This window comes from Pempheris klunzingeri, chromosome 20, assembly GCF_042242105.1.
Source record: "Pempheris klunzingeri isolate RE-2024b chromosome 20, fPemKlu1.hap1, whole genome shotgun sequence".
NCBI classification, from domain to species: domain Eukaryota; kingdom Metazoa; phylum Chordata; class Actinopteri; order Acropomatiformes; family Pempheridae; genus Pempheris; species Pempheris klunzingeri.
The window spans coordinates 16,673,121-16,698,256 of NC_092031.1; the positions used below are offsets into that span (position 1 = coordinate 16,673,121).

Below are 25,136 nucleotides of genomic sequence, written 5' to 3' on the forward strand. Positions count from 1 at the left end.
ACACAATAAAATACCCCCCACGACTGGATTTGATTTGTCCAAGTTCCGTGGCGGAAATGAAGTACTTTACACGTTATGCTATTTTAAGATAAATAGCCTACTTGTGATTCACAACTCTTCACAGAGAAATTAATCTACAAAAGAAGAGCTCACAATGTATCATGCTATACACTAAAGTTAATATGTATAAATACGGACTTCAAAATTGCTGCAACTTGAGCAAGCACAACATTAATATGCTGCTATACTAACCTATATAATACAATATAATGTAAATAATATTACACTCACCGAGGGGTCACTGCGTTCTCTATGAGTTCTCTTGTGAGTGTGTTTTAGATTTTATACAAAGGTTTTGTTACTATTAATATTAATATTATTATTATTATTATTATTATTATTATTATTATTATTATTATTATTATTATTATTATTATAGCAGTAGTAGTAGTAGTATCGTGTTTTTGGATTCGTATAATCCATATAATAATACTAATAATACTACTACTAATAATAATACTACTACTAATAATAATAATTACGCACTTCCGCATCTGCTCGGTCACGTGGCCGTGAGGTCAGCGAACATGGCGGCCGCCGGTGACGGTTCGGAGAGCTCCGTTAGGAGAAGACGCGTCGTTGGCGGCAAGGCGGAGGCGAAGTGTGCGGACAGCAGTGAAGAAGATGGAGCAAACCCCAGCGAAGAGCCGGCCGGAGAGAGGAGCCCTCCGTCCCTCCACACCGGGACTTTCTGGCTCACTCGCATCGTGCTGCTGCGCTCCGTCGCCTTTATTTACCGTGAGCATGTTGACGTTTCCTGCTGCCCAGCAAGCTTTCCAGTCAGGGTCTCCGGTCCTCCGAGGCCAGAAAGACACATGGAGTCACTGTTGCGTTTAGAGATAAAACGTCAGCTGAAAGTTTGTTCATATCCTGTTTTTAGTGAAAGCGTGTCTCCCTGTCTTCAGCCCTCACGCTCACTGTTTGTCCTGTCACTCATCATGAAGTGAGTCCAGCTCTAAGCTGCTGTGGCCTCTCTCTGTCCACAGTCTGCACTGATACACCATCTAATGTTTAATATGTAGGAAACATCTCAAAACGTCCAGTGACAGTGAGTGTTTTTTAAAATTAAAGTCATACCTCTTTCTATTTCAGTGTATTCAGTATTTTAATGATGCAGGAGGACGAGATGGAGCTTATTAACTGCTTTATATATTGTTGGGTAGTTTTGTAGGTTTGTGGGGAAACCACCTCAACTTCCGGTGCAAGTGATCTGCCCTCCACACTGACTCTGCCAACCTGTCTTCTCCTCTCCTTCCTGTAGTTGTGGCGTTCAGCGTTGCCTACAACCAGAACAAGCAGCTGATCGGCGAGCGTGGCCTAATGCCCTGCAAGAGCTACCTCAGCAGCGTCAAGCGCTACGTGGGGGGGAAGATAGGCTTGGCAGCCTTCGCGTACACACCCTCCGTCCTCTGGTTGTTGGACTGGAGCGACATGGATGCCAACCTGGATGGCGTCGCCCTGGCGGGGATGGCGCTGTCCGCGTTCGTCCTGGTGACGGGAATGGCCAATATGGTGATCATGGTTACGCTGTGGGTGCTTTACCATTCCCTCGTCAACGTGGGGCAGCTGTGGTGAGTCTGGAGTGTACACATGTGCAGGAAGGGGATACACGTCAATGACAAGAACTATGCAGTTAAATGATCAGAGTCAGTTCTCACAAATGTTCATCTACATATTATCCTGTACATGTGCTTTTATTCCCTTATATCATAGGGATAAAGCTGCAATAGTTAACATTTTCTACATAAGCAAGTGTGAAAAGGATCACTCAGGATCCCACAGAGCATTATGACCCAACTTTGGAGTTGTCCTCAACTTTAAGGACCCTTTGAGTCTATTTTCATTATTCTGGTTTCCTGGCCCACATCTCTCCTCTCTTTGGTACTGCGTCCAGCTGCAGAAGGAGTCAGAAAAAAAAACAAAACTCTGATCAACCCACTGCACAATAACTGCCCAGCAGATAGCAAATAGATGAACACAGCGGAGTGATATTTTTCTCAGGAGTTGGTGGAGACCAAAAGCAGAGCTGAGAGGCGAACGTGCTAGACCAGGGGGTGCTCACGCTTTTTCGGCTTGCGAGCTACTTTTAAAATGACCGGGTCAAAATGATCTACCTACATTAAAAATGCTAAACATATATTTATTTATATATATCCTGAGTATACTTTATATATCAGAATCAGAATCAGAATTACTTTCATAATCCCCAGGGGGAAATTGCTTTTTGTTACACACAGCTCCAAAAGAATAAGAATAAACTTCAAACACGAAAGTAATAATAATGATAATAATAATAATAATAATAATAATGATACAAATAATACCACTACTACTAACTATAATATATAACAACATGTACACTCAGAGTGAGCTGTATTATATAACAATAATAATAATACAAATAATACCACTACTATAATATACAATATATGTTGGCGTACACTGCATAGCTGCAGCTAATGTAACCCTTGGTATTACACATGAAAACTGACAGCAGTAATGCACATAGGTGACAAACAGTGATGTAACCCTCAATATTGCACGCAAGTGACAAGAGGAATTGGAACATTCAGTACATTTATGGTCACTACCTTCCTCTGATGACTTGCACTGAATGGAGTCAAATATCCCTTCCTATCCCAGAGTATCCCTTCTTACTAACTAGGTCACTAGCTGGAGTTTTGCAGTAGTTACCGCGTTTGACCGCGCATGTCCCTGCCCGCGACCCGTAGCAGAGAAGAGATCTGAGACTGGCCGCCCTGTACGTCGATCAAGTCGCAAATGCCAGAGGGAGGATACATCCATTAATTTATTTTCTAAACCGCTTAGTCGTAATAAGGGATGATTTTTACTACCGGTCGATCGCGATCAACGTATTGGGCACCCCTGTGCTAGACAATATGAACACATAATTTCAAAAACAGTTTGATAAGTTGCTTTAATTAAAATGAATAAATGAATATCTGCTTTGCCATAATTTCCTTTTAACTACGTCCTACTAGTGAGGATCGAAAAGTGTAGTATTTTCTGCCGCCCCAAGGTGCCAACAAAATCAATTATCGCAGCTTTAAATGAATAAAAGAATCTTCAAATTTGTCAAAATCAGCCCTGTGTCTTTGTAGTCACTTATTTAAACGTTAATCAGTTTTTTATTATTTCTCTTTCTAGGTACTCCTTCGGTGAGTGAACTTCAAGGTCAACACCAAGTGCATCACAGTACCAGTTCTTTTGTTCTCCCACATCAAATAGAAGAAGTGGATTTGAGGGAAAGCGTTTATGCGAGACACTCAGGTTTGGATTGTTTATAGCGAAACCGACGTGGTTAAGTCCCTCAAACCAAACTTCCATATGCACTGACCTCTTATGACATAAGGAGGTTTAAGGCGGGCCGAGACGGGTACCCAGTGTGATTTTATGGGGAACTGGTGAAAGCAAATCTTATCCTTGAAGGCGTTTCATCCTGGGGCCGCAGGCAGCTGTAGCGTGATGGATCATAGCAGTAATACACTACAATCATTGCACATAAATCTGCTCTTATGTCTATGCTTCTGAGTCTCATTGCCAGCCTTTCTCGTGATTGTTCCCCGATGCATTTACGGTCTGTGAAGGGGTGAGAACACAATCACTTCGGGCTTCAAACTGTCATAGATGTAATACTAAAGAAGGGGGGGGGAGAAAGGAAAGAAGTTAGAAAGGATAAATAAAAGGTTACACGCAGGGCTCCGGCCCAGATAAGTGGTGAGGTCAGTGGCAGCTCTGTGATTGGTTAATTACACTTTGTAGTCGCCGACGCCAGGCTAATGTCTGTGGTTGGGAACTGCGGCTTCTATTTCTCTTTTTTAAAAACAGAATTTTCTTTTTCTCTCACTCTCACTGCCTTTCTCCACCACTCTGATTTTCTTTTGGACCTATTATCAACCTATAGCTGACAAAAACGAGCTATTTGGGACCAGGCTATTTCTGGGAACAAAAGCATTTATCCTCTTACGTCACAGATGCTTTAAATGTTTGACTTCGCTGCAGAGTAACATCTTCATCATCGAGCAACGGAGAGCAGGCTGTACCCAGAATGCCTTATGGCGGTGGAACAGTTGATAAGCGTCACCTGTCAATACACTCTAATGAATCTGTCCTCTAGACCTCTGAGGGTCCTCAGCAATACAGCCGCCGAGTGTGAAGTCAACAGAGACTCTGATTCATACGTAACATTTGGCACAGATGTTCGCGCGCCATTCAGGATGAATTAGGACCTGTACTGATCCTTACCTATTTTCTAGTGTCCCCTAGTGCCAATTAACCAATGTCAGTATTCTAGCATAACATCAGCATGTGAGCATACTGACATTAGTGTTTATCTGTGAGCGTCTAAGTAAACATGGGCAAAATAAGCGAGTAAGTAAGCACTTTGAACCATGTTTTTAAGATGATTCATTGTTTTAAGCAGCACCAAGCAGATGTTTCTGTGGAAAAATGAGTCAGAATCACTGCATGAGGCTAATTCAGAGAGGTCTGTCCGTCTCTGCTGACCAGAGATTTATCCTCTTCTAATCTATCAACCTAAATACACAAGTGTGTCCTTATATGTATGAATTCAATTGATTTCATCTGCTTGGCGTCGCCTTCGTTAAGAGAAATACTTCCTACAAATGATATCCTGCTGATTTGTCCAGGTTGGGAGAGTCAGCTGCTGGAGACGGGCTTTCTGGCCATTTTCCTGTGCCCGCTGTGGACTCTGTCCCGGGTCCCCCGACGCTGTCCCCCCTCCCTCATCTGCATCTGGACCTTCAGATGGCTCATTGTTCGCATCATGCTGGGAGCTGTGAGTAAAACACTTACCATACACAAACATAGAAGGGTTCGCTGCATCTCTCGGCCCATCAAAACTGGAGAGCACGACTGCTTTGACGGAAAACCACAAAATGTTTGCACGTGAGCTCTTGCAGCGGCTGTTACACTTGTCAGACACAATAAGAACTAATTAATTGGCGATTAATTAGAAGCTAAAACCCATTCACTGCTGCCAGCGCCCTGACTAACACATTTCCTGTGGGGAGATCCTGCACAGACACTGATAATATTTCTGTCTTGGAGGAACCAGATTTGTTGTAAATTGTAAATTCAAGCCGAAAGGCTCGTACTGTACATACACACCTGAGCGCATCAAGCAGGCCACTACGGAGAAAGAAAACCATTTTGCTACAGTCTAATTTCCCAGGGATATTCCAGTGTTTGCCCTCCCGAGTTTAGATCGCCACTTTTGGAGCTATAAAACGCTGCCAGTATTTGGAATTCCAACCCAAATATACGGTCGGCTAAACAGCACGTCCGGTTGTTTGACAGTTTCCATGGTGACCACCGGCTCGGTTTCAGCTGCCAATCATTGCAGTTACCACAATCCCTATTAGGACCATGAAGAGAGCTGAAACATGAGGGGGGCCAGTGCAGCCCCGTTTGACTGTGAAGGTTAACAGTGGTGAAAATCCCATTTTTATTCAGCAATATGCGAAGTCACTACGGTGTTCAGAGTTTCAAAAGTTTGACAGATCACCTCATCTGCACTCGCTCTTACAGAATCGTCGATTGTTAGGTTGTTTGCTGTGTTCTGAAGGGTAGACGGAAATGTAAAATGTTGGCTGTCATGATTTTTGGCCCCTGACTTAATATGTTAGTTAGCACAAATCTTGGTTACATTTTGGAACAGAACATTTGATACTGTAGTGTACGTATTAATGCATGAATCTGGTGTTTATATTGAATTAGAAGCTCACAATTGGAGAGAAGCAATTTCTAAAAATGACTTTCAAGCAAAGATGGCTGATGGTTCCAGCTTCTTGAATATCAGAATGTACTGCTTTTTTTTTCTTGTTTTAGATTGCAGTAAACTAAACTGATAATCAAACAGGTTTTATATATTTAATGTCCACGACAGTTGGCTTCTATCCTACTTATTTTCTAGTTTTGTCTTCATTGTTGAATAGATATTGCATTACTGTGTAGGTCCTGCTTGTGTGTTTGAACGTTTGCATGGCTCCTTCTCCTCCTGTGACATTAACAGGAGGTGTCGGTGTCAGACTGTGTGCAACGGTTTCCAAGGAGTTACCATAATATGCTACAATCTTCAGAACAGATCACTTTCAGCCCAACTGGATGAGCAGATGAGATTTTGGTGATAATCCAGGTCTGGAATTTTCACAATGAGATTTTCATTTTTTGCTGTAGTTTAAATCAATGCTGCATTCAAGTGCTGGCAAGAATGTCAGACATCCAGAACCTAGCATTCACATGCTATTTTGTCACGAAATCAAATCCAGACGTCAAACAATAAACAATGAAAACTGTCACACAGGCTCAGGTTTTCTCTCAACTACTAAGCCACGCGTCTTTTCCTCGTACTTGCTCCGTGTGAGGAGTTCTGCGGAGAGTTTGCTTCACGTGTGCGATGAACACACAGGTGATTCTTGGATGGTATGTTTGCACATACCTTACAGAGACAAATGTGATGCAGCAAGACTCCTCTGACTCCGTCACAGTGACTCTGTTGGCTTAGCAGCTCAGCAGTGTTAAGTCCATCACAGTCCTGCCACAGTCCCTCAGTGTTTTGACCCACCCTTGATCCACCACTGCTGTGTGACTGCTACAGGGGTGCTGCTGGTGAGGACCCAGGACCCCTCAGTTGTAGGGAATGAGCGGGAGCGGGGCTGGATGAGCCCACCCATCACGTTTTTTTGGGTAGCAACACGACTAAGACGTTACCCAAGCTGCCATATGCTGTCTGCAGTGTGTACATGCTTTAATCTCTGATGCCCCCGTCTCTGCCACAGCATCATGGCACACACATCTCAATGAGGGAATAAAGTATTTTTTTTCTAAATGTATTAAGAAGAGTAGCTTATATTACTACTTGGGTGGCTCATCATATCATGTGTCTTTAAAGAGCGAACAGTACCGAGAGTGGATCCCTTTTAATATAGGACTCTGTAGATTAAAAGAGAAATTCAATATCCTCTTTGCTTCTTTTGATAAAACAACAGCATGAGCTAAAATAGATGAAGCACTGCCTCATATGGGATGTAATTGGCTCACTACGTCAAAAAGAATTTCCAACACACACACACCAGTGGCCCAGCAGGTTGCCCAAACACAACCAGTTCCAACATATGGCTGCAAAAGTGAAAGAAATGTGAGATGACCATATGTTACGCTTAACAAGAGTTCACATTGAGAATATTTGCCGTTTGATGGATTAATTAGCTTCATTAGTGTCCTCATTAACGTGGCTGGATATGTCTAATATATCACGAACATGGCTCTGGAACGTTAAGCAGCCATTGGGCCTCCTGACTTGAGCTGCGGCAGCTCTCTCACATCAGCGGCCTGTGTGGGTAATCGGGCGACACGCTCCGAAATGTGCAGCTAATGCGATCTGATGGGACCGTGTTGGCTCATAAACTGTGAGATACAGTAAATATTCTGAAGAACAATTAACCATGTTTACGTAAGGGCAGGGCAACAAGCTGTATTTTTAAATGCTGATTAATATGCAGCCTCATTTCTTTTTCCCTGTAAATAAATCAGCTCAAGGTTTCAGTTAAGTTTAGTCTTGTAGGATGTGGTTATGCTGTTTGATCACTCTGTTAGGGCTTACTTACAGCCTCTCACCTATCCGCCACACCACTGTCTTCATCATTTTAAAGACCATGAGCCTCTCTTCAGATCGGTCCTTTTAACGCTACAGCCTTTTAGTAGTACTTTCTTACCTCCTCTAGTCTGTCGTACCAGGGCTTCATTTCTAATATGCCACCAAAATGTTTAAAGCAGGCTAAATTAATTGATAAGGGATCACTCCTCTTTACTTGCTAGCAGCTTTCTGATAGCACAGCGAACACCTGCCTCAAAGAAACATCTTAGGAAATAAGATGATATTGTGGCTTTTTCATGATCACATGAGAAGATTAATTGAAATCCTTGTTCATCTAGCACACAGATAGGTATTTGATTTATTTTTTTTTAAATCACAGAATGAGTTGCCTTTGCACATTTCTTGAGAAGAGTTTTTAAACGGTTCATTTTTCTGTTTTCCTGCCGACGTTTACGAGCTTCCTGTTTAAAGTGCTGCCATGGTGACCGTGAAGTGGATTTCACTGCTGGCAGGAACATCTCTATTAAACACTCGGGTTGGAAAGGCTACGCTAGGTGTGGAGGTTTGGGTGTTGGGCCTGGGATTAGAGAGGTGCTGTGAGAATGTGTTTTGTGAGTGCAGATCAGGTCGGTTTGCCTGTTGCTAAGGATTTTGGGATATACTGTAGCGCCGCTGGCGCGCAGACTCGTCTAGGGTGTTACCTGACCGGCTGGAGTGGATAGGTATGATAAATATTGGTGGTAACAAAGACTTTGAGGTGTATAAGTGTCGCTGACAATGAGGTCCTATGATCTTGCTTTACTGCTGCTGCACAGTCGCTCTGACCTATTTAGACAAATACAGTTTCCACCTGTGAGAAGTTTTCTGAGAAGACTTTTGTTTTGTAGTGCTCCAATTAGATTCTACTTCCTAATGTTTATGGAGAATCATCTGTAATGCTAGAACAGGACTGAGCCAGATAAAAAATGGTGTAATAGATGAGGCTTTCATGCAAATTAGGATAGCTAATGTCAATTTATGTAATTATTTTTCTGAAACCTAATCTGCTTTCTTACCCCTATGTCTCTTCTCCTTTTTCAAGTTTTAAAATATTAAACCTAAACCTGGAGCCTCAGTCAAAAAAATAATCAGAAGTGAAAACATTTAATCCGGAGTAACAATTTAAATCAGCACCAGAAGCGTGCTGTAAACACATCACTGACATATTGGGAGTTAGCCAGTGCTTCTTTGCACAACTAAAAGACAAGCAGCAACATGAGCTCTGATCTGGAGTCATGCTTCTGTCTGTCTGATGAATTGCTAACTGCTCCACCGTGTTCATCAGCTAGTCGCCAACGGCCTGCCCGCTGTTAAAGCTGGGCTAATACCGTACAGTCAGCTTATCACAGCCGTTTTGCCGAAACCTGCTGCCTTCTTCAGCTGAAAGTGCAGATGAGGGCTGAGCGAGCGGACCGTAACGACAGACAAAACCAGAACGATGAGCTGAAAGACGCTGAAAGGAGCCTGACTGTGTCCGTCAAAGCGCTGAGTCTAAGAGCAGGACGGTATGAGTGAAGCCCTGCTGTGGTGCTCCCACCCTGGCTCCCGCTTTCTTTTTTGAAACCCTGTTTTTCTTTGTTGGGATCCAGAGTAAAGCTTCGCTTTGCCAGGCCCTCACACTGAAATGCCACGGTTAGCCTCATGTCATACGCATTTTTATATCAGTGCACCTGGAAGACAGAACGTGGTCTTTACCTCAGTCGTTTTGGAAAAGCACAGAGCTCCTCTTTTTGATGCTGGAGCACTTCTCACTGTGGCTTATTGGTGTAACATGCTGACACAATGTTTCATCTCTGGTCTGGTGTTGAAGCTGATGGAACATTCATCATTCCGGATTATTTCTTTTGAAAGACGAGGAAGTTGTCCACAAATTACACAGGTCTAGCAAACCCTGGCCATGTTTTTTGATATACATTTTGAGGAGAGTGCGAAAACGGTGTAGAAAAGTATTCCTTAAATCGCTCGTAATTAAATCTCAGTGGTCTGCTTCCCCAAAATGTGCTGAATCCACATCAGTGTCCTCTCCCCGGTGGCTCCGGGTCTCTACATCAGGTTGTAGTTGATGACATTTCAGGATCTCATGACTGAATTGGATTATCGGCAGCATCTTCGGCCGCCTTATCTCAACAGCCAACAGCTGCAGCCAAGCTCATAATCAGAATGAAATGTCCTGGGTTTTCTAAATCTGGTTAGAGGCGTTAGCGGGCGATTTATTCCACATTCCATGCCAACCAAATGGTGGGCTGATGTGTCAATATTGACAGGCTCGTGTCCTGGATAGCAGAGTATTTGCTTAGTTCATGGTGAAAAACAGGCCGGGGAGCGGAGGACACATTTCTCTGTGTTTCTGGTGAAGTTATTTACTATTTCTTGTGTGAAAAATCCCTTTCGCAGGCACTCTGTCTTTTTAAATTGAATTTATCCATACTTTTGTGAATAACTATTACATTCATCATCATTTTTATCATCTGCCTCATCTATCTCATTTAGAGATTTCCATCACTTCCTGTAGGTCAGAGCAGGCCTAGAGGTACGGAAACATCTCTCTATTCTCATTTTTAGGACCAGTGCTCCTGCTTAGTTCCTAACAGCCTCAATGGTTAGATTCATCAGTGCTTATTGAGAAGCTATATGTGTAGGTCTCTGCTAGTGAGACACAGAGCTGAGACCGAGAGTGCTGAAGGTCAGAGCTGCTAATGTGTTCAGACGCCAAGCGAATTAGATTTGGTCCTTTGTGATGCACTGGACAGGTGACTGAAATGGATCATCATGGCAACATGTGCTAAACAGGAGTGGTGCAGGGCCAGCGATATACTATAAAAAAGGCCTCATGAATGACAGCAGGTGTGGTGGAGTCACGTCAATCACTAATAACGGTGGCTGGATTGTCACTTCTCTTCTCTCCCTCGCCTTCCCATCACAGCGCTGTTTCTATAGTAACAACATCCTCGGCTATAAGTGGGAACTTTCTAGTAAGTGGTGTAGTATTTTACAGTTTTTTAATGTTCGGGCCGTGGGCAGCGTTCAGTGTTTGCCTTTGCTGTTTACAGCGATATCAGAAAAAAGCATCTAGTCTACAGCTCTGTGAGGCTCTACAAAAAGTGATGATTTGTGCTAAATGATCACATTCAACTTCTTTACGTTTGCCGTGTTCGCATGCTGCTGTTTTCTAATTAGCACTAAAGTATGGCTGTGGCTGAAAGGAATCATTAATTTTGTAGCTGTTTGGTTAGCGGGTGAAATATTTTTCAAGCTGGTTTGATTTTAAGCCATTTAGGGGAGACCGGGGTTTGTTGTCACATTTTTTTTTTTTACTCTCATGTGAATTGCTCACCAACCACACATCTTACACTGATCAGTCCTTCATTAGAGGGAGGCTCGTTTTCAATCACTTTTCAATTGAGTAGAATCACCATCGCTGTAAAACTCAGTGTATCTGTTTGATTTGTTAAAAACCACGATGTGAATCAGGATTATGTCTTTGAATTATTTTCTGTAATGACAAGTAGAATGAAGGAATTTACAGCGTTGAAACAATCAGTGTAATAGTTTCTGAACAAGTCATTATGAATAGAACATCTAATGGATGTCACAGGTGTGACAGTCAGCCTCACCTTGACAAAAGCTGATCGTTGTTTTTAGCCTCGTAGGCTAAAGGCAGCAAGGCTAATGTTAGCGTCTGTCATCTGCACACTACATCTAAAGTACGGTCGGGTTACGACGGAGGGTTTTAGCACATAAACGTTTTCAGGTTTTATCTGGTGGATTTCTCCATTGTTACTAGACTGGACTTAGGTCCTATGCACACATGATAGATGCTAGAAACAAAGTTCAGTAACTTTCAGACACTAGTGGGTCGGTCCATAGCCTAAAAACAAACATAATATCTTAATCACATTGTCTTTTTACTAATTCTTATTACTAATGTCCCCAATGCAACCTTCAGCGTTGCTGATACAACGATCACGTGAAGAGTCCATATGAATGACCCCATCCTCTGGTATTCATAACATCCAGGTCATCCTTTTCCAATAGGTCCAATTGGAGTTGCAGAAAACACATTCACAACTAATTTAAAACAATTTAATGTGTTAATGTGCACACAAACGAAAAAAAAAACCCAAAACCTTGACTCCTGAAAGGAAGACTGTAATTGCGTGGAGGGAAGAGGAGACATTTTTTACATTAGCAGAATTACATTATTTTTTTTTTTTAGCTGTTATTAGATTATATGTAATGTATAAATGGCAGAATGGTGACTGATAATTAGTTGCTCATGAATTGGCCCTGACCTTCATCAACACTCTGTGCCCAAAATCACTCCCTTGCTAACTCAGTCGCTACCTCCTGTATAGAAGGATATACAGGGATATAGACACTTGGTAACTTAGTCTGTAGCGGGCGGTAAGTAGAGATTTTGGACACTATTAAATCATCATAATATAGTGTCATCATTCACAGGTGTAGTGTTGCTTGACTATTTTTTCACACCTATAACCATTACACTGATGTTTATATTATTTATACTAGTGTCTGTCTTTGTCTCTCTAATATTACCTGCTGGTATGAACAAGTGTACTGGTTAATTCAGACCAGAAGAAATAGCACAGTCGCACCACACTGCAGCTCTCTCCCTTCCCTCTCTTCACCTCATCCTTCTTACTTTATGCCCTCTCAACTCATTTAATCCGCTCAGCTTTGATGTGGTTTTCTGTATGGATCACAGATTCTTACCTAGAAATGATCACGCCGCCGCCTCTGCCCTCTGTGTCTTAGCTAACAGTGCAGTAGCATAATTGGGAGTTGAGTCATTTATTAGAGAGGTTAGTGCTGCTATAGGTCCTCTTTTGAATGCTCTTCATGTCTCTATTTTCCTTTAGCTGTTCTCATATCTGAAATGTTATCTGTCACGTCTTAAACAACAGTTTTATCAAGGTGCGTTTGACAGAACGTGTTCCATTCATGTCTGCATGTGGACGAGGGTAAATCTTAATCAGGTTTTATTCCTTTTGGTGCATTTGAGCTGAATATGAGATTTGAATGACTGCAGCCTGTAATCTGATTTTCTAATGAACTGTTGATGGTTGCTTATTTGACCTCATTTACAACAGCACAAGTCGCTGAGTACAGTGCAAAGGTGCTTTATAAATAGTAACATGCTGGTATGTTTTCTGTGTCCTTGTTTTTTTTTTTTTCAGGGTCTCATTAAAATCAGAGGCGACAAATGCTGGAGAGACCTCACCTGCATGGACTATCACTATGAGGTAAGTGTACTGTGTGTGTGTGTGTGTGTGTGTGTTTCCAGTGCGTAGCATGTTCCTGCACTGTGTCTCCTGCTATTGAGTTGGCTGGTTACAGGACATAAAGCAGATGATCGCTCTCAGTCTCTGGCCCTCCATCTATAGGTCAGTTAAACTGATGAACCTGCTCATCAGCCGCTGAGCTTTGCTTTCTGTCCTCCTTGACATTTTGGAGTTTTTCCAGCTTCCCTTTCAAAAGCTTCCTCAAATTCTAGACTACAAATTACAAAACCTGATGGCAGTCAATTACTTAATATTACTTTTCATGAAAAGGAAACTATAATTTGTTATTGAATTGAATTGTATTATTCATTATATGATGAATAAAACAATTCATGAAAGCAGTGATCCTACAGGGAGAACATGCAAACTCCACACAGAGAGGCCCCAGCCAGCTGGTGGGCTCGAACCCAAAACCCTCTCACTGCCGCTAACCACTGCACCACTGTGCCGCCTCACAATGGACAGTCTGCAAGCTACACAGCTACTTAGCATAGTCATCTAATCAGCTGTTAATATGCCAATTTTGATTAGTGTAGCTTGAAGACATACAGTTGCCCCCCCCTGTATGTATTAGTAAAATCTAAAATCTCTTTCAGCTGTGTTCAATGAACAACTGAAAATAGCTCAACACAACTAATCTCACAGGTGGTTTCTCCAAATTCAACACAAAATGCCACTTTTAATGACAAAATGATTCAACTCCCTGAATAGAATCCCTCACACGATCACTCATTTGCAAATCAAGTGTTGTCTCAAGCACACCTGGGCCTCATTAGTTGCATCGGGTGTGTGTGAGATTGAACACATCAAATACTCAGACTGGCTGTGGGCTTGTTCACAGAGATCTGCGGTCGCATGTTAGAAATATGGGTTCAAGTCAAGAGAATTGTCCAGAAAGTTACGAGAGCTCATCGCCTTGCACAAAGAAGGAAAAGGATACAGAGAGACAGCAAAGGCACCGAATGTTCCCAGAGATGCTGTTAGAAGCAGAGTTCAGAAGTTCAAAGCTAAAGGAACAGCGGCGATTGGACCTTCCAACGAGACAAAGATCCCAAACATACCTCAAAGTCCTCCAAGGCTTGGCTTCAGAAAAAGTCCTGGAAGGTACTAGAGAGGCCGTCACAGTCGCCTGACTTGATTCCCAAAGAAAATGTCTGGGGGGATTTGAAGAAGACGGCTGCAGCACGCAAACCCAAGAATATTAGAGAGCTGGAGGCTGTTGGTCATGAAGAATGGATTCCTCAGGAACGCTGTCGGAATGCTGTCGCTGTCGGAACCCACATTTGCCGCCGGTCATAACAGCAAAAAAGGTGCTCTACTAAGTACTGAAGATGCTTGTCAAGAAGGGGTCGAATAATTTTGAGACCGCTCTGCCAGTTGTTCTAGTTTGAGTTGTTCATTGAACACATCTTAAAGTTTGTACATTTTTCCAACACACCTAATTTGCAATGGGTTGTTAAATAATTTTGAGTGCAACTGTATTTAGTTCATGAAAGGTTTTATGTTTTTCTGTGCAGAACAGTTGGCCTTTCATGGGAAACATCTGCTGATGCACAAGTAATTATGCATTTGGCATTTTTAGACACGACGACAGTGAAAGAGAACAGGGTGGTTATTATGAGTGACAAAGAAAATAAGAGAAACTCAAATTTTCTAAACACAAATTCCCAGGGCTGTTCTCTAACTTCTGGGAAGTGCAGTGCAGAAAACACCACAGCAATGAGCTCTGAGCCCCCCCAAGATATCACTAAAGTTATCAAAATACCAGTTGAGATGACACTTGTCATGTAATTTTGAATTATTCTTGCGGGCCGGTGGCCAGCACAACATAAGGAAGAGCCTAAATCAGTCTCTGACACAACAGTTTCTCAATTTCCCAAAGGCCCGTTTTCTGTGACAATCAAAGTCTGAGACGGACCCACATGCACACAAATATTGCGCCTTGGCTTCGTCTCCTGAACGCTGACAAGACGGCAGGGAACTCGCATCAGGCTAACCACACCAGGGCAACACATTACAGTAACCGCTGTCAAGGCTTTCAATAAATCAGCCTCTTACACAGACTGTGAGGTTGTGCAAATCCTGTGTTTGTTTTTCCCCTGTGAGACGCTCAACCGCCCTGACCCACACTGCTCTGTTTCACCAAGCCGCAGAGGGAGGAGGGCCGTCTTCTGTAATTAACATAGACAGGAATACACTGGCTCCTATGGGACTGGATGACTGGAGATGACACTCACACACGGTTTAAGAATACAGTACAGATACGCTTACAGTCAATACAATGGGAATGTAATACACTGGCTCCTGTGGGACTGGACACTTTGTGCAGTTGGAGATTATGTAACCGTGGGTGACTAAAGGAAGTGAGTCAGGAATGTTATACTTCATATATGAACGGTCGCAGTTATTCTGCCTTTTCATTTAGTTTGGGAAAAGAAAGCTATTTGGGTTTCTGGTGCACTGCATCGTGCATGTTCTGTAATTCATCCCCCAATTTGTAGCTCCCAGGGCTGGAACAGTTTTAGCATAGCTAATGCAAATGGGAATAACTAAGCTAGTGGTTGTCGAGGCTGGGGGGGGGGGTGTAAGATTAATATAGGATAGAGTACTTCATCCACTGTTCTAATTTATCATCTCTATGCCTTGTACGATATCGAACCATTTCAGAGTCCCTATCCTCTCTGATAATTAATCAAATGGAACAAGCTGAACAGGGGAAATCATTCTTTGGTTCAACCACTCTGCATCATGTAGATTCACCCCTGTGCATTATGTAGATTATCAGAAACAGGTTTATTGCCCAGTGGGTTTCCACACCTTGTTCTTGTGGCGCAGTCAGTAAAAATAAACAAAGTAAGAGAAAAGAGATCAAGAACTATAGAAGTTAGAGATATGAATATAAAACTGAAATTTACAGTTTTTTTTTAAATGAAAAATGCATATATTTGGAAATTTAGAGCTCTACAGTGTTTAGAGGATGGAATTGTTCCCAGTGTAAAATCTGTACAATTTGTGTAAAAAAACGTGGGTTAATGTAATGTGGAGTGTCTGGGGGTGGGATAGGGGCCAGTGTCAGGAAGACACTGCTCTTGTAGTGTGACATTTTGGTCTCGATGGCCCGAGTTGAGAGTCACAATCTTTCCCGCTCGCCTCGGGCTCCCGGAGGCGTGCAGGTCCTCTGCTCATCACAGCGAACGATGCGCTGCAGTCTGCTCCTGTCCTTGGCAGTGGCAGCGGCGCACCAGATGGCGGTGGAGGAGGTGAGGGTGGTGGCGTAGAGGTGCACCACCGCTGACTTTGGCTGGCTGAACTTCTGCCACAAGAAGTACATCCTCTGCTGGGCCTCTTTGGTGAAGAAAGTGCTGCTCACTACAATCCATCCAGTAGTTGTCGGAGCATTTCTTTAAAAAACAAAAATCTCATTCTCATGGCTGCACTAGAAAAAAAAACATGGTATCAACAAACAAAGTGGGATCCATCCTGTGGGGACCATGAATATCTGTACAGAATATCAGGGTGATCCATCAAATAGTAGTTGAGATGTTTCAGTCTGGACCAAAGAGGTGGACCGTGACCGTGAATAAATCCAGGACGCCGTGATGGTGTGATGCTGGAACACTGCACAGAGGTTTATAGTATTATGGCCTGTGTCAATGTAGTGGCCCCCTTGAAATGAAGGCTGTGTTGTTGTTTTTTTTCACACTGCTGTTGTCCATCTGAACATATTCTCCTTTAGTGACTTACACTGAACCTGCAAGCCACATGAATGTAATTGTTACACAGTATAACCAGAGCGTTAATCACCAGATTAGGATCTGACCAACAAAGACGTGGACAGCAGCCATTATTGTGTGCCTCTAGGTATAGGTATGGAGAAATGTCAGGCAGAGGACATTAACTCTCCTCAGTGTAGACTGAGTGACCCACTGTGATTATGCAGTGGTAGAGGAAACTCTGGGGGAAAGTCATCGAGTCTTTCTCTGACAATCCACACACAAAAACAAAATGCAATTTAGACTTTCACTGATGCATGACTCTACTTTCCAACTGCTAAAAGGAACCAAAGATTGAATTATGTTTATGCAGTTCATATTTTAACGGCGCGCAGGAGCAGCAGTGGTTTAACAAAAATGTGGAAACGTGGAACATGTGGCAGCATGTGCACTTGATGACCCTTAATGAGGAGAATCATCCGTAACATCAAAATGTCAGCTTGATATTTTCACATGTAAACAAGCGTGGCGTGGCTTCCAATTTACTGCCCTGTGATTAATATAGATAGCCGCGTCTCATGAAGTCCTTACTTGTGCTCGTGTGGGTGCACCCTGCCTTCGCGGTTGAAATTAATTCTTGTTATGCGGTTCTGTAGACTGTGAAACCGACAAGAACGGGACTGAAAGATGCTGAAACTCTCCTCGGAGCTGACGGGATCTGCAGAGCTGGGTGACGGCCCTCGGTAGGATCATCAATACGATGATCCTTCAAAATAAAATTGTCTTTACATGTTATCTTGGCAGTTTCTTGTGATGCTTTAGCAAACAGATGCCTTCTTTCCCATCCAGCTGAACCAAAGCAACATGAGCATCCCAGTTAAACTCCGTCCCTTTGGCACCTGTTTGCAGCTTTTATGTGCTCGGCCAAGTGTGGCCACAGAGGCTGACAAAAGCTACATAATCTCACTTTCACTGTTCCTTGTGAGGCAGCTGGATTCACAGAGATTACCATCATGCAAATATCCATTTTACCAGGCTCAAAGTTATTGTGTTTGTGGGGAAACAGCGTAAGCTACGGGTGGGGTTTATGTATGATGACAGCAAAACAGAACGACACTTCTCCTCACTGGCTTCACCAAGAATTTTACATTATATGTTTCGTTTATCTGGTTGATGTTAGCCTGTGTGTGTGTGTGTGTGTGTGTGTGTGTGTGTTCACTTGCCAGGTTTTTTTTTTTTTTTTAATGTGCCTGCCACTTTACAAACAGTTTGTATGGATGACTTACATGGTTCTGGCGCTTCAGGTTGACTTTAAGTGAAGCCCAAATTGAAGTCCGAAATGGGAGAAATAAATGCTTGCAAACAGGAAACTCGTAGTTACATGCTGTCGGGTATTTTGGGCTGTTTAAAATGAAATTAAATGGATTGTATTAGAAAAGCTGTTGTCACCTGACACATCATACGAATCATATTACAATACAGGCCTTATTCCGTGTTGGGTCAGTTTCCCTGACCTGCTTTAACCTCAGCTGTCAACAGCCTTCGGGGTGATGGAGATTTACACACACACACACACACACACACACACACATACATACATACAGAGCACCGGAAGCCACTGGCGCCAGGTGAAGCCTTATTAACCCCTCTGACACAGTGCTTTCTTTCAGCCCTGCAGAGGAACTGCAGATCCCCTCCTGTCCTGATTCTGCGTAGGTGTGGTTCGGCATAGTTGGTGTTTTGTTCGCTCCGGCCTGTTTGTTGTAATGCAGCTAGTTTGCAGGCCACGTGGGGCTATTTGGTTGTCTGAGGTTACGGGCTCCTTGCCCTTGGATTTCCAGGAGTGTTTTGGTAAGCTACATGTTAAATAACCCCAATCCCCCCCACCCCACTATACAGCAGACCAGTGTGGCAGTGTCTTGTTTTCATTTCCCCCCAGAGTGTAGGTGTGAGCTCCATCTTTATTTAGACGTGGAGATGTTTCCCCTAAGGTGTGGCACAATAAATTACTCTCCATCCGGGACGCAGGCAGAGAAAGCAGAGAAAACTCTTCATTTTAAGGAGTAGAGGAAGTCCATGTTTAGAAAATGTTTCATTGATTCAGTGATTACGTCTGCTGCCACAGTCCTGTTTCTAACATCAGCAGGCAGTCTGGGTTTCACATGTCCTCCTCTGTCTGTTCTCCTCTTCCCAGACTCAGCCAGTTCCCAACCCCATGTCCTACTACATGCATCGCTCCCCGCCATGGTTTCATCGCTTCGAGACGCTTTCCAACCACCTCATCGAGCTCCTCTTCCCGTTCTTCACCTTCTTGGGCAGGCGGATGTGCACGGTGAACGGAGCCATCCAGATCCTGTTCCAGGTAAGGGCCGCTGTTCACCAGCTCACAGGACCAGACGATAGCAAACGCTGCTGCTGTTTTTGTTTTTGTTTTTTTCAGATCGATCATAGCCTCACTCACCTGCGGTATGTAAGCACGCAGATTTATTCCATTTATCTGGGTTTCATTGCGTTATGTGTCACCGTGCACTTTAATTTAATTGGTGCATCATGTGCAGTCTGAGATGACATTACTGTAAGTCAGCTTACCCTGGCTCAAAATAAGTCCGTACTCACTGTCCCACATGTTTGGTTGACCTCCTTAAAATGCCTCAATTTGCCAAAGTGATGGAATACAGCCAGTCCAGCAGTAGTTTAAAGATAAACTTTATAATAGCAGCCGTCTGTCTCTTCTCTGCGCCTCGTCTCCTGTGCTGTAGGTGGTCCTGATAGTGAGCGGGAACCTCAGTTTCCTGAACTGGCTGACCATTGTTCCCAGTCTGGCCTGTTTTGACGACGCCTCGCTGAGCTTCTTGTTTCCCTCTGGAAGTGGAGCCAAGAAGGCAGTGCTGCTGATACAAAATGAGGATGCAGCTGGACGCACCCCCAAACCCACCAAAGGTACTCAGTCTAAGAGTGAAAGTGCATTTTAGCATTGAAAGCAACTTTCTTAAAAGAACTTTCAGATCCATTTAGGAGGATTTCTAGTGGTAAGGTAAGATCCTTTGTGAATCAGAAACTTGTGAGTCATCGTGAGTCATCGCCAAGTACACTCGTCTGTGGTGTAGCAGAACAATGTACATTTCCGCTTTTTTCACTTTTTTTTTTTCCAAATGGTTGGTACCTTCTTTTTGAATTAAACTTGAATACACCCAATGAGTCCAGAGACGCTTGTGAGGAATTTAATTGGGGGAAAAAAACATTGGTATCACCAACAGTCGAGGCTAATGGGTACAATCTAAGTAAGTAGCGGGTCTGGTCATACTGGAGAGGGAATAATGGGGGGAAAAAAAGGATTAGAACTTGGACAGCTGAGTAGCTGGGAAAAGTATGACATATGGTTTATTGGGATTTAATTCAAGGTCACTTACATTTTTACAGTACAGACCGGTTAAAATGTGGTAAAAGCAAGAGTTACCCCTCTCTAATTGGTCTCATTGGACTCATTAGTGTCTTTGCTTTATTGTAGGGTGTTGAATATGAAATGGGCTTCTACCTGGAGTGTGTGCATGTTTGAATCATTCGATCTCACCAAGAAAGTCAATCTCGGTGTGAGAAGTTTCAGCTGGATTATGCTGATGCCTTTAACATGTGTGGGATAAGCAACCAGACACAGGTAGGAAGGAAGTCATGAGGGCTCGGCCAACACCAGCAGCCGTCCCATGATCTAACGGGTCAGACCTTTCCCACTGAGGAAGTGTCGAAGTGGTCACACACGCGTATATATATATACATACAAAGACAAGCGCTTAGTAGCACTAACTCTGTACAAACACATGAGACATAAGTCCCCAGCAAATGATGCCCCCCCCTTCTAGGCCAGACAATAATACGTATGTCACCCCGATCCAAGCTGTAATTACAGTTTTCACCGTGGGCCAAGCAGTTTCATTTTGACATCCTGGAATGGAGCCGTAAGGTGCATAAATCCTCTAAAAGTCAACAAAATTTAATAAGTCCCTGAAAGCTGCAGCAGCTCCTGCAGGCTAAACAGGAGCAATGACACGCGCTTTTCCCTGCAACTTCATCAAATTTGCCCAGGAGCAGTGTGCAGATGGAGTGGCTAATGCAAGGACAGACAACACACTGTATCCAAAGTCCCCTGTAGTCAAAAAATCAACACATTGAACATTGATGTAGCACTTTTCCATCACTGTTTCACACCATTCCACTCTTACTGTGTGTGTGTGTGTGTGTGCACATGCTGTGTGTGTTACAGGTATGCTGATGCGTCGGGCGCTGAACATTTCTTTGGGCGTTCTGATTGGCTACCTCAGCATTCCTGTCGTGATGAACCTGTTGAGTTCCAAGCAGGTGATGAACACCTCGTTCGACCCGCTGCGCATCGTCAACACCTACGGGGCCTTTGGCAGGTACAGCATGGGGTCACGAGGTTGGACAGGGCACTGTACCTGTGGATCCTGAGCACATCTCCAAAACGGCAAAATTCAGCCCTAAAGTTGTTTGAAAATGCGCTTGAAGGAACTACGACTATATTTCTTCGATTATTCTGCCATTATACATTGTCTTGTTTCCAAACCGTGGGTGTGATTGTCCTGTTTCTTTTTCTTTTCACATTCACACCTATGAGTAGAAAATCAGCACTTTCACGTCTTGTCGAACACCGAAGATCTTAAATCCCCCCTCTGTCTCCAGCATTACCAAGGAGCGTACCGAGGTGATTTTCCAGGGCACTCTAAGCCAGGATCCCAAGGACCCCGAGGCGGTTTGGGAGGAGTACCAGTTCCTGTGTAAGCCAGGAGACGTTCACAGACGGCCGTGCCTCATATCGCCGTACCACTACCGGCTGGACTGGCTCATGTGGTTCGCCGCCTTTCAGGTTAGAGAGGAGTATTTTATGACAAAGTTAACGTTAACTAGACTGAAATACATATAAAAAGCGGTTCATAAGCAGAAGTCACTTCATTTTTTAGGGTTGTGTTGTTATCTAAAGATGTTTAGCACTTGCACTAGCAGTGTTCACCTACTGTGCGTAGCCACTAGGGGTCGGTAGTTTTAAATATGATGATTTTGCAGAGTGTCTCTCCCTGTTAGTCTCTGTCTCTGTTTCTTCTCTTCAGTCAGTCTCTCCTCTGTTAGTTTCCAACCTCCTGTCTCCATGTTTCCACGCAGACCTACGAGCAGAGCGAGTGGGTGATCCACATAGCGGGACGTCTGCTGTCCAATGACAGCACGGTCCTGTCGCTGCTCGACCACAACCCCTTCCACGGCCGAGAAACTCCCAGGTAAGCCCGGAGCATATGGCCTCAGCAAAGAGCCGAGCACTGCCACCTGATAACGCTGCGTAACGAACTACGATTCGCATAAAGCACGTGCTCATATCTTTAAGTTTAAACAAAGCGTTTCTACCTTTAGTTTTCAGCTGCTATTTCCTGAAACAGCACTTATTTGTCTTTTTTAATGATAAAACATTTTGTGACCAGGTTTGTCCAGCTGAGGTCAGAAGCTCTTTTACAGGGAAGACCAGGCCAAGAATTTAAGCAACACATAGTCTGAATACAAATGAACCCGAAAACACATAAAAACACAGATTTAAGTGACATTAATGTGTTTAAGAAAAAAACATCTGGACGCAGACAACCTGGATTCAATTTAATGTGTTGGCAGGGATCAATCCAACGACAATCCCATACTCCCATGAGTCATCGCTCTCTGAACTCTCATCCACTCCGGTGAAGCCGTGAGCAGGGAGTTTGTGTGTTTTGCTAAAATCCATAAATTGAAGCATGTAGAGGCTGTTAATGTGTAGTCGCTCACTGGAGAATGAGCTGTAGTCGACAGAGAGGAGTGAGGCGCAGCACGTCTGGCTGATTTGACGCTGAGATTTAAAATGACTTCTGTGTAACTGGACTACACCCCTTTTTCCACGTCTGCCTTGCGTGTTCTCAGGTGGGTTCGAGGGGAGCATTTCAGGTACAAGTTCAGCCAGCCAGGCAGCAGCAGCGCAGCGCAGGGGAAGTGGTGGCTGAGAAAACGCATCGGGGCCTACTTCCCCCCCGTGGATCTGGAGGGACTCAGGGGCTACTTCCAGTCCAGGAGCTGGCCCCACCCGCACATACCACCCAACAGGAACTGAAGCCAAGAGATCACAGGACCTCGTGGGGCTGAGGTTGGAAAGAGTTTGTTCTTAAGTCAGTTTCCGTGACATGCTGCCAAAGGGACCAAGTTTCATGAAGAACTGAAAACTGAAATCAAACGTCCTGCCATTTAGTCACGGAGCGATGCTTCCTACTGTGTCATTCTGGGATGTTACGTATGTATCACAAATATTTACCGCCCTTCACATCTCATAAGACGGCCTCGGTGAAAGCCCAATATTGAATGTGACTAAAATATCAATATTAAAACTTATTTTAATTAAAGCGTTGTTGTTTTTTCCCCTCTGTGTTTATGTGTCCGTGTCACTTAGCATTTGGTGAAATGACGCTGAGCCACAGGAGTGTGTGTGTGGTACTGCCGACGGCATCGTCACATGGAAAGAGGTAGATTTTTTAAAGCCAGTCGCAGGTAATCGTCCTCAACCTTGCCACAACACGCGGGAGTGTCACACCAACTTTACCTTTTAAACTGACCCAAACATCTGTGGCACCCTGGAGCCTGAATTGCGACGTGTTATTCCCAGAATCTGTTTGTTAATCAACTTTTTCTAATCAAACATTTTGATGCATACTGAGAAAATGGAAACTTCCAAACCAGTCGTGATGGACAAGCTGGCTAAGAGGAAGTGAACTCGGGCTGAGGGAGCGATGGAGGGGCTTATTGTGGCAAAGAGGAATGAGTGAGTAAAGCAGTGTCAAGCCTGACCGCTCATTCTCAACACCATCATACCGTCACACTCTTCTGTATTTGTTGTATCATCACATCCAGACCAGGATCAGTGCTGATGCTGAGACATGTCCAGTTTTCTTTCTTTCAGAAGGGAAATTTCTGATACACTCGGCCTTTGTCATAAAAGCAAACTGATGTTTACTAATGAAGGGGAATGTTTCACACCAACCATAATAATAATAATAATAACTTTATTTATATGTAAAGTGCTTCACCAAACAAAGTAAAACCAGTCAGAACAGTTAAAATGAGGATAAAACCAAAGAATAAAAGCACATAAAAACAATTAAAAGCATTAAGATAAATAAGAACGGTAAAAATAAAAATATATCAAGCATTACTGAAAGCTCTCACAAAGAGAAACGTTTTAAGATGCGATTTAAAAGAAGCCAAAGACTTGATGCGTCTCAGTCCAGTAGGCAGAGAGCTCCACAGTGTGGGGGCTCCAAGAGCAAAAGCCCGTTCCCCCTTTATCACCTACTGTGACCTTGGAATCACCAGCGGGGCTCCATCCGTTGACGAACATACATCTCATGTGCAGTGTTTCATGAGCAGCTCTGCCTAAAATCTGCTTCCTGCGCTTACATTTCTATATTCTATACGTGTTCCCTTTGTGCTCAGCAGAGCTATAAAGCTCTTATGTCAGTCTTCCAGCAGTGTGTAAATTAGTACTGTTGAAATGGATGCTGTACAGAAAAGGTGCAGCCTTGTGCATTTTTCAGCCATTGTCACTCAAACCTTCACCACAGCTCACATCAGAAAATACAGTCAGGCTGAGCATTTAGACTATAAAGCTCGGAAACAATGACACGAGGACGCGTCTCTCTGATGCCTCTGACATGTTCATTGACGTAATTAGTTACTGTGGAGAGATAAATGAAGGATTTTGAAGCTACGGGCTTTTGCGTGTAATCCATCGCTTGAGGGAATGCACTTGTTTTGCAAATGTTGAGGCTGATGTGATAATCGTACCAAAGCGACAGAAAAACTGCAATATGACAAAAGATTATTTACTTTATTGTGCATTGTTTCTTAATTTACATAATTTAAAGTCTAAAGGATTTAGTGTCACTCATTGACATGAAAAATAAAAAGCGGAGAATATACTATGTGTTTTACTGTCTAATTAATAGTTGTTCATGTCTCTCGTGTATAAATGAGACCAGTTGCAGTTAATCATGTGTTTCATGCAGTTTCTTCGTGCAGAGATCAATGCATGGAACTCACGCTGGATTTAAAATCTATGGTTGGAACAGTTTTTAGGAGGATCGATCAGACATGTTGTCATATTCGACATATTCGTCTTTTCATTCATTTTTCCTTATTTCATCCAAGTCCATTTGCATGTTCTATCATTTTTGTTACATGCAATAATCAAGCAGCAGACTGATCGAGATGTGCCACGTTCAGTAGTCTGAACAAGGAGCACAGTGCTGAGAGTGTGTAAATATTCCCAGGAGGCACACACTGAGTCTCCAGAAGCAGAATTCTGAC

At 43.3% G+C, this 25,136-nt stretch overlaps 1 protein-coding gene across 1 annotated transcript; it reads left to right on the plus strand.

Moving 5' to 3' along the window:
• Nucleotides 1-587: 587 nt before the first annotated feature.
• Nucleotides 588-23,176, plus strand: lmf1 (lipase maturation factor 1). The gene is made up of 11 exons (XM_070851672.1): nt 588-798; nt 1,322-1,631; nt 3,229-3,239; nt 4,731-4,879; nt 12,937-13,002; nt 18,949-19,116; nt 19,514-19,694; nt 21,013-21,166; nt 21,450-21,633; nt 21,927-22,039; nt 22,704-23,176. Exons 1-11 carry the CDS (start codon nt 588-590, stop codon nt 22,888-22,890), a joined length of 1,734 nt encoding a protein of 577 aa, XP_070707773.1. The 3' UTR covers nt 22,891-23,176.
• The last annotated feature ends 1,960 nt before the right edge of the window (nt 23,177-25,136 follow it).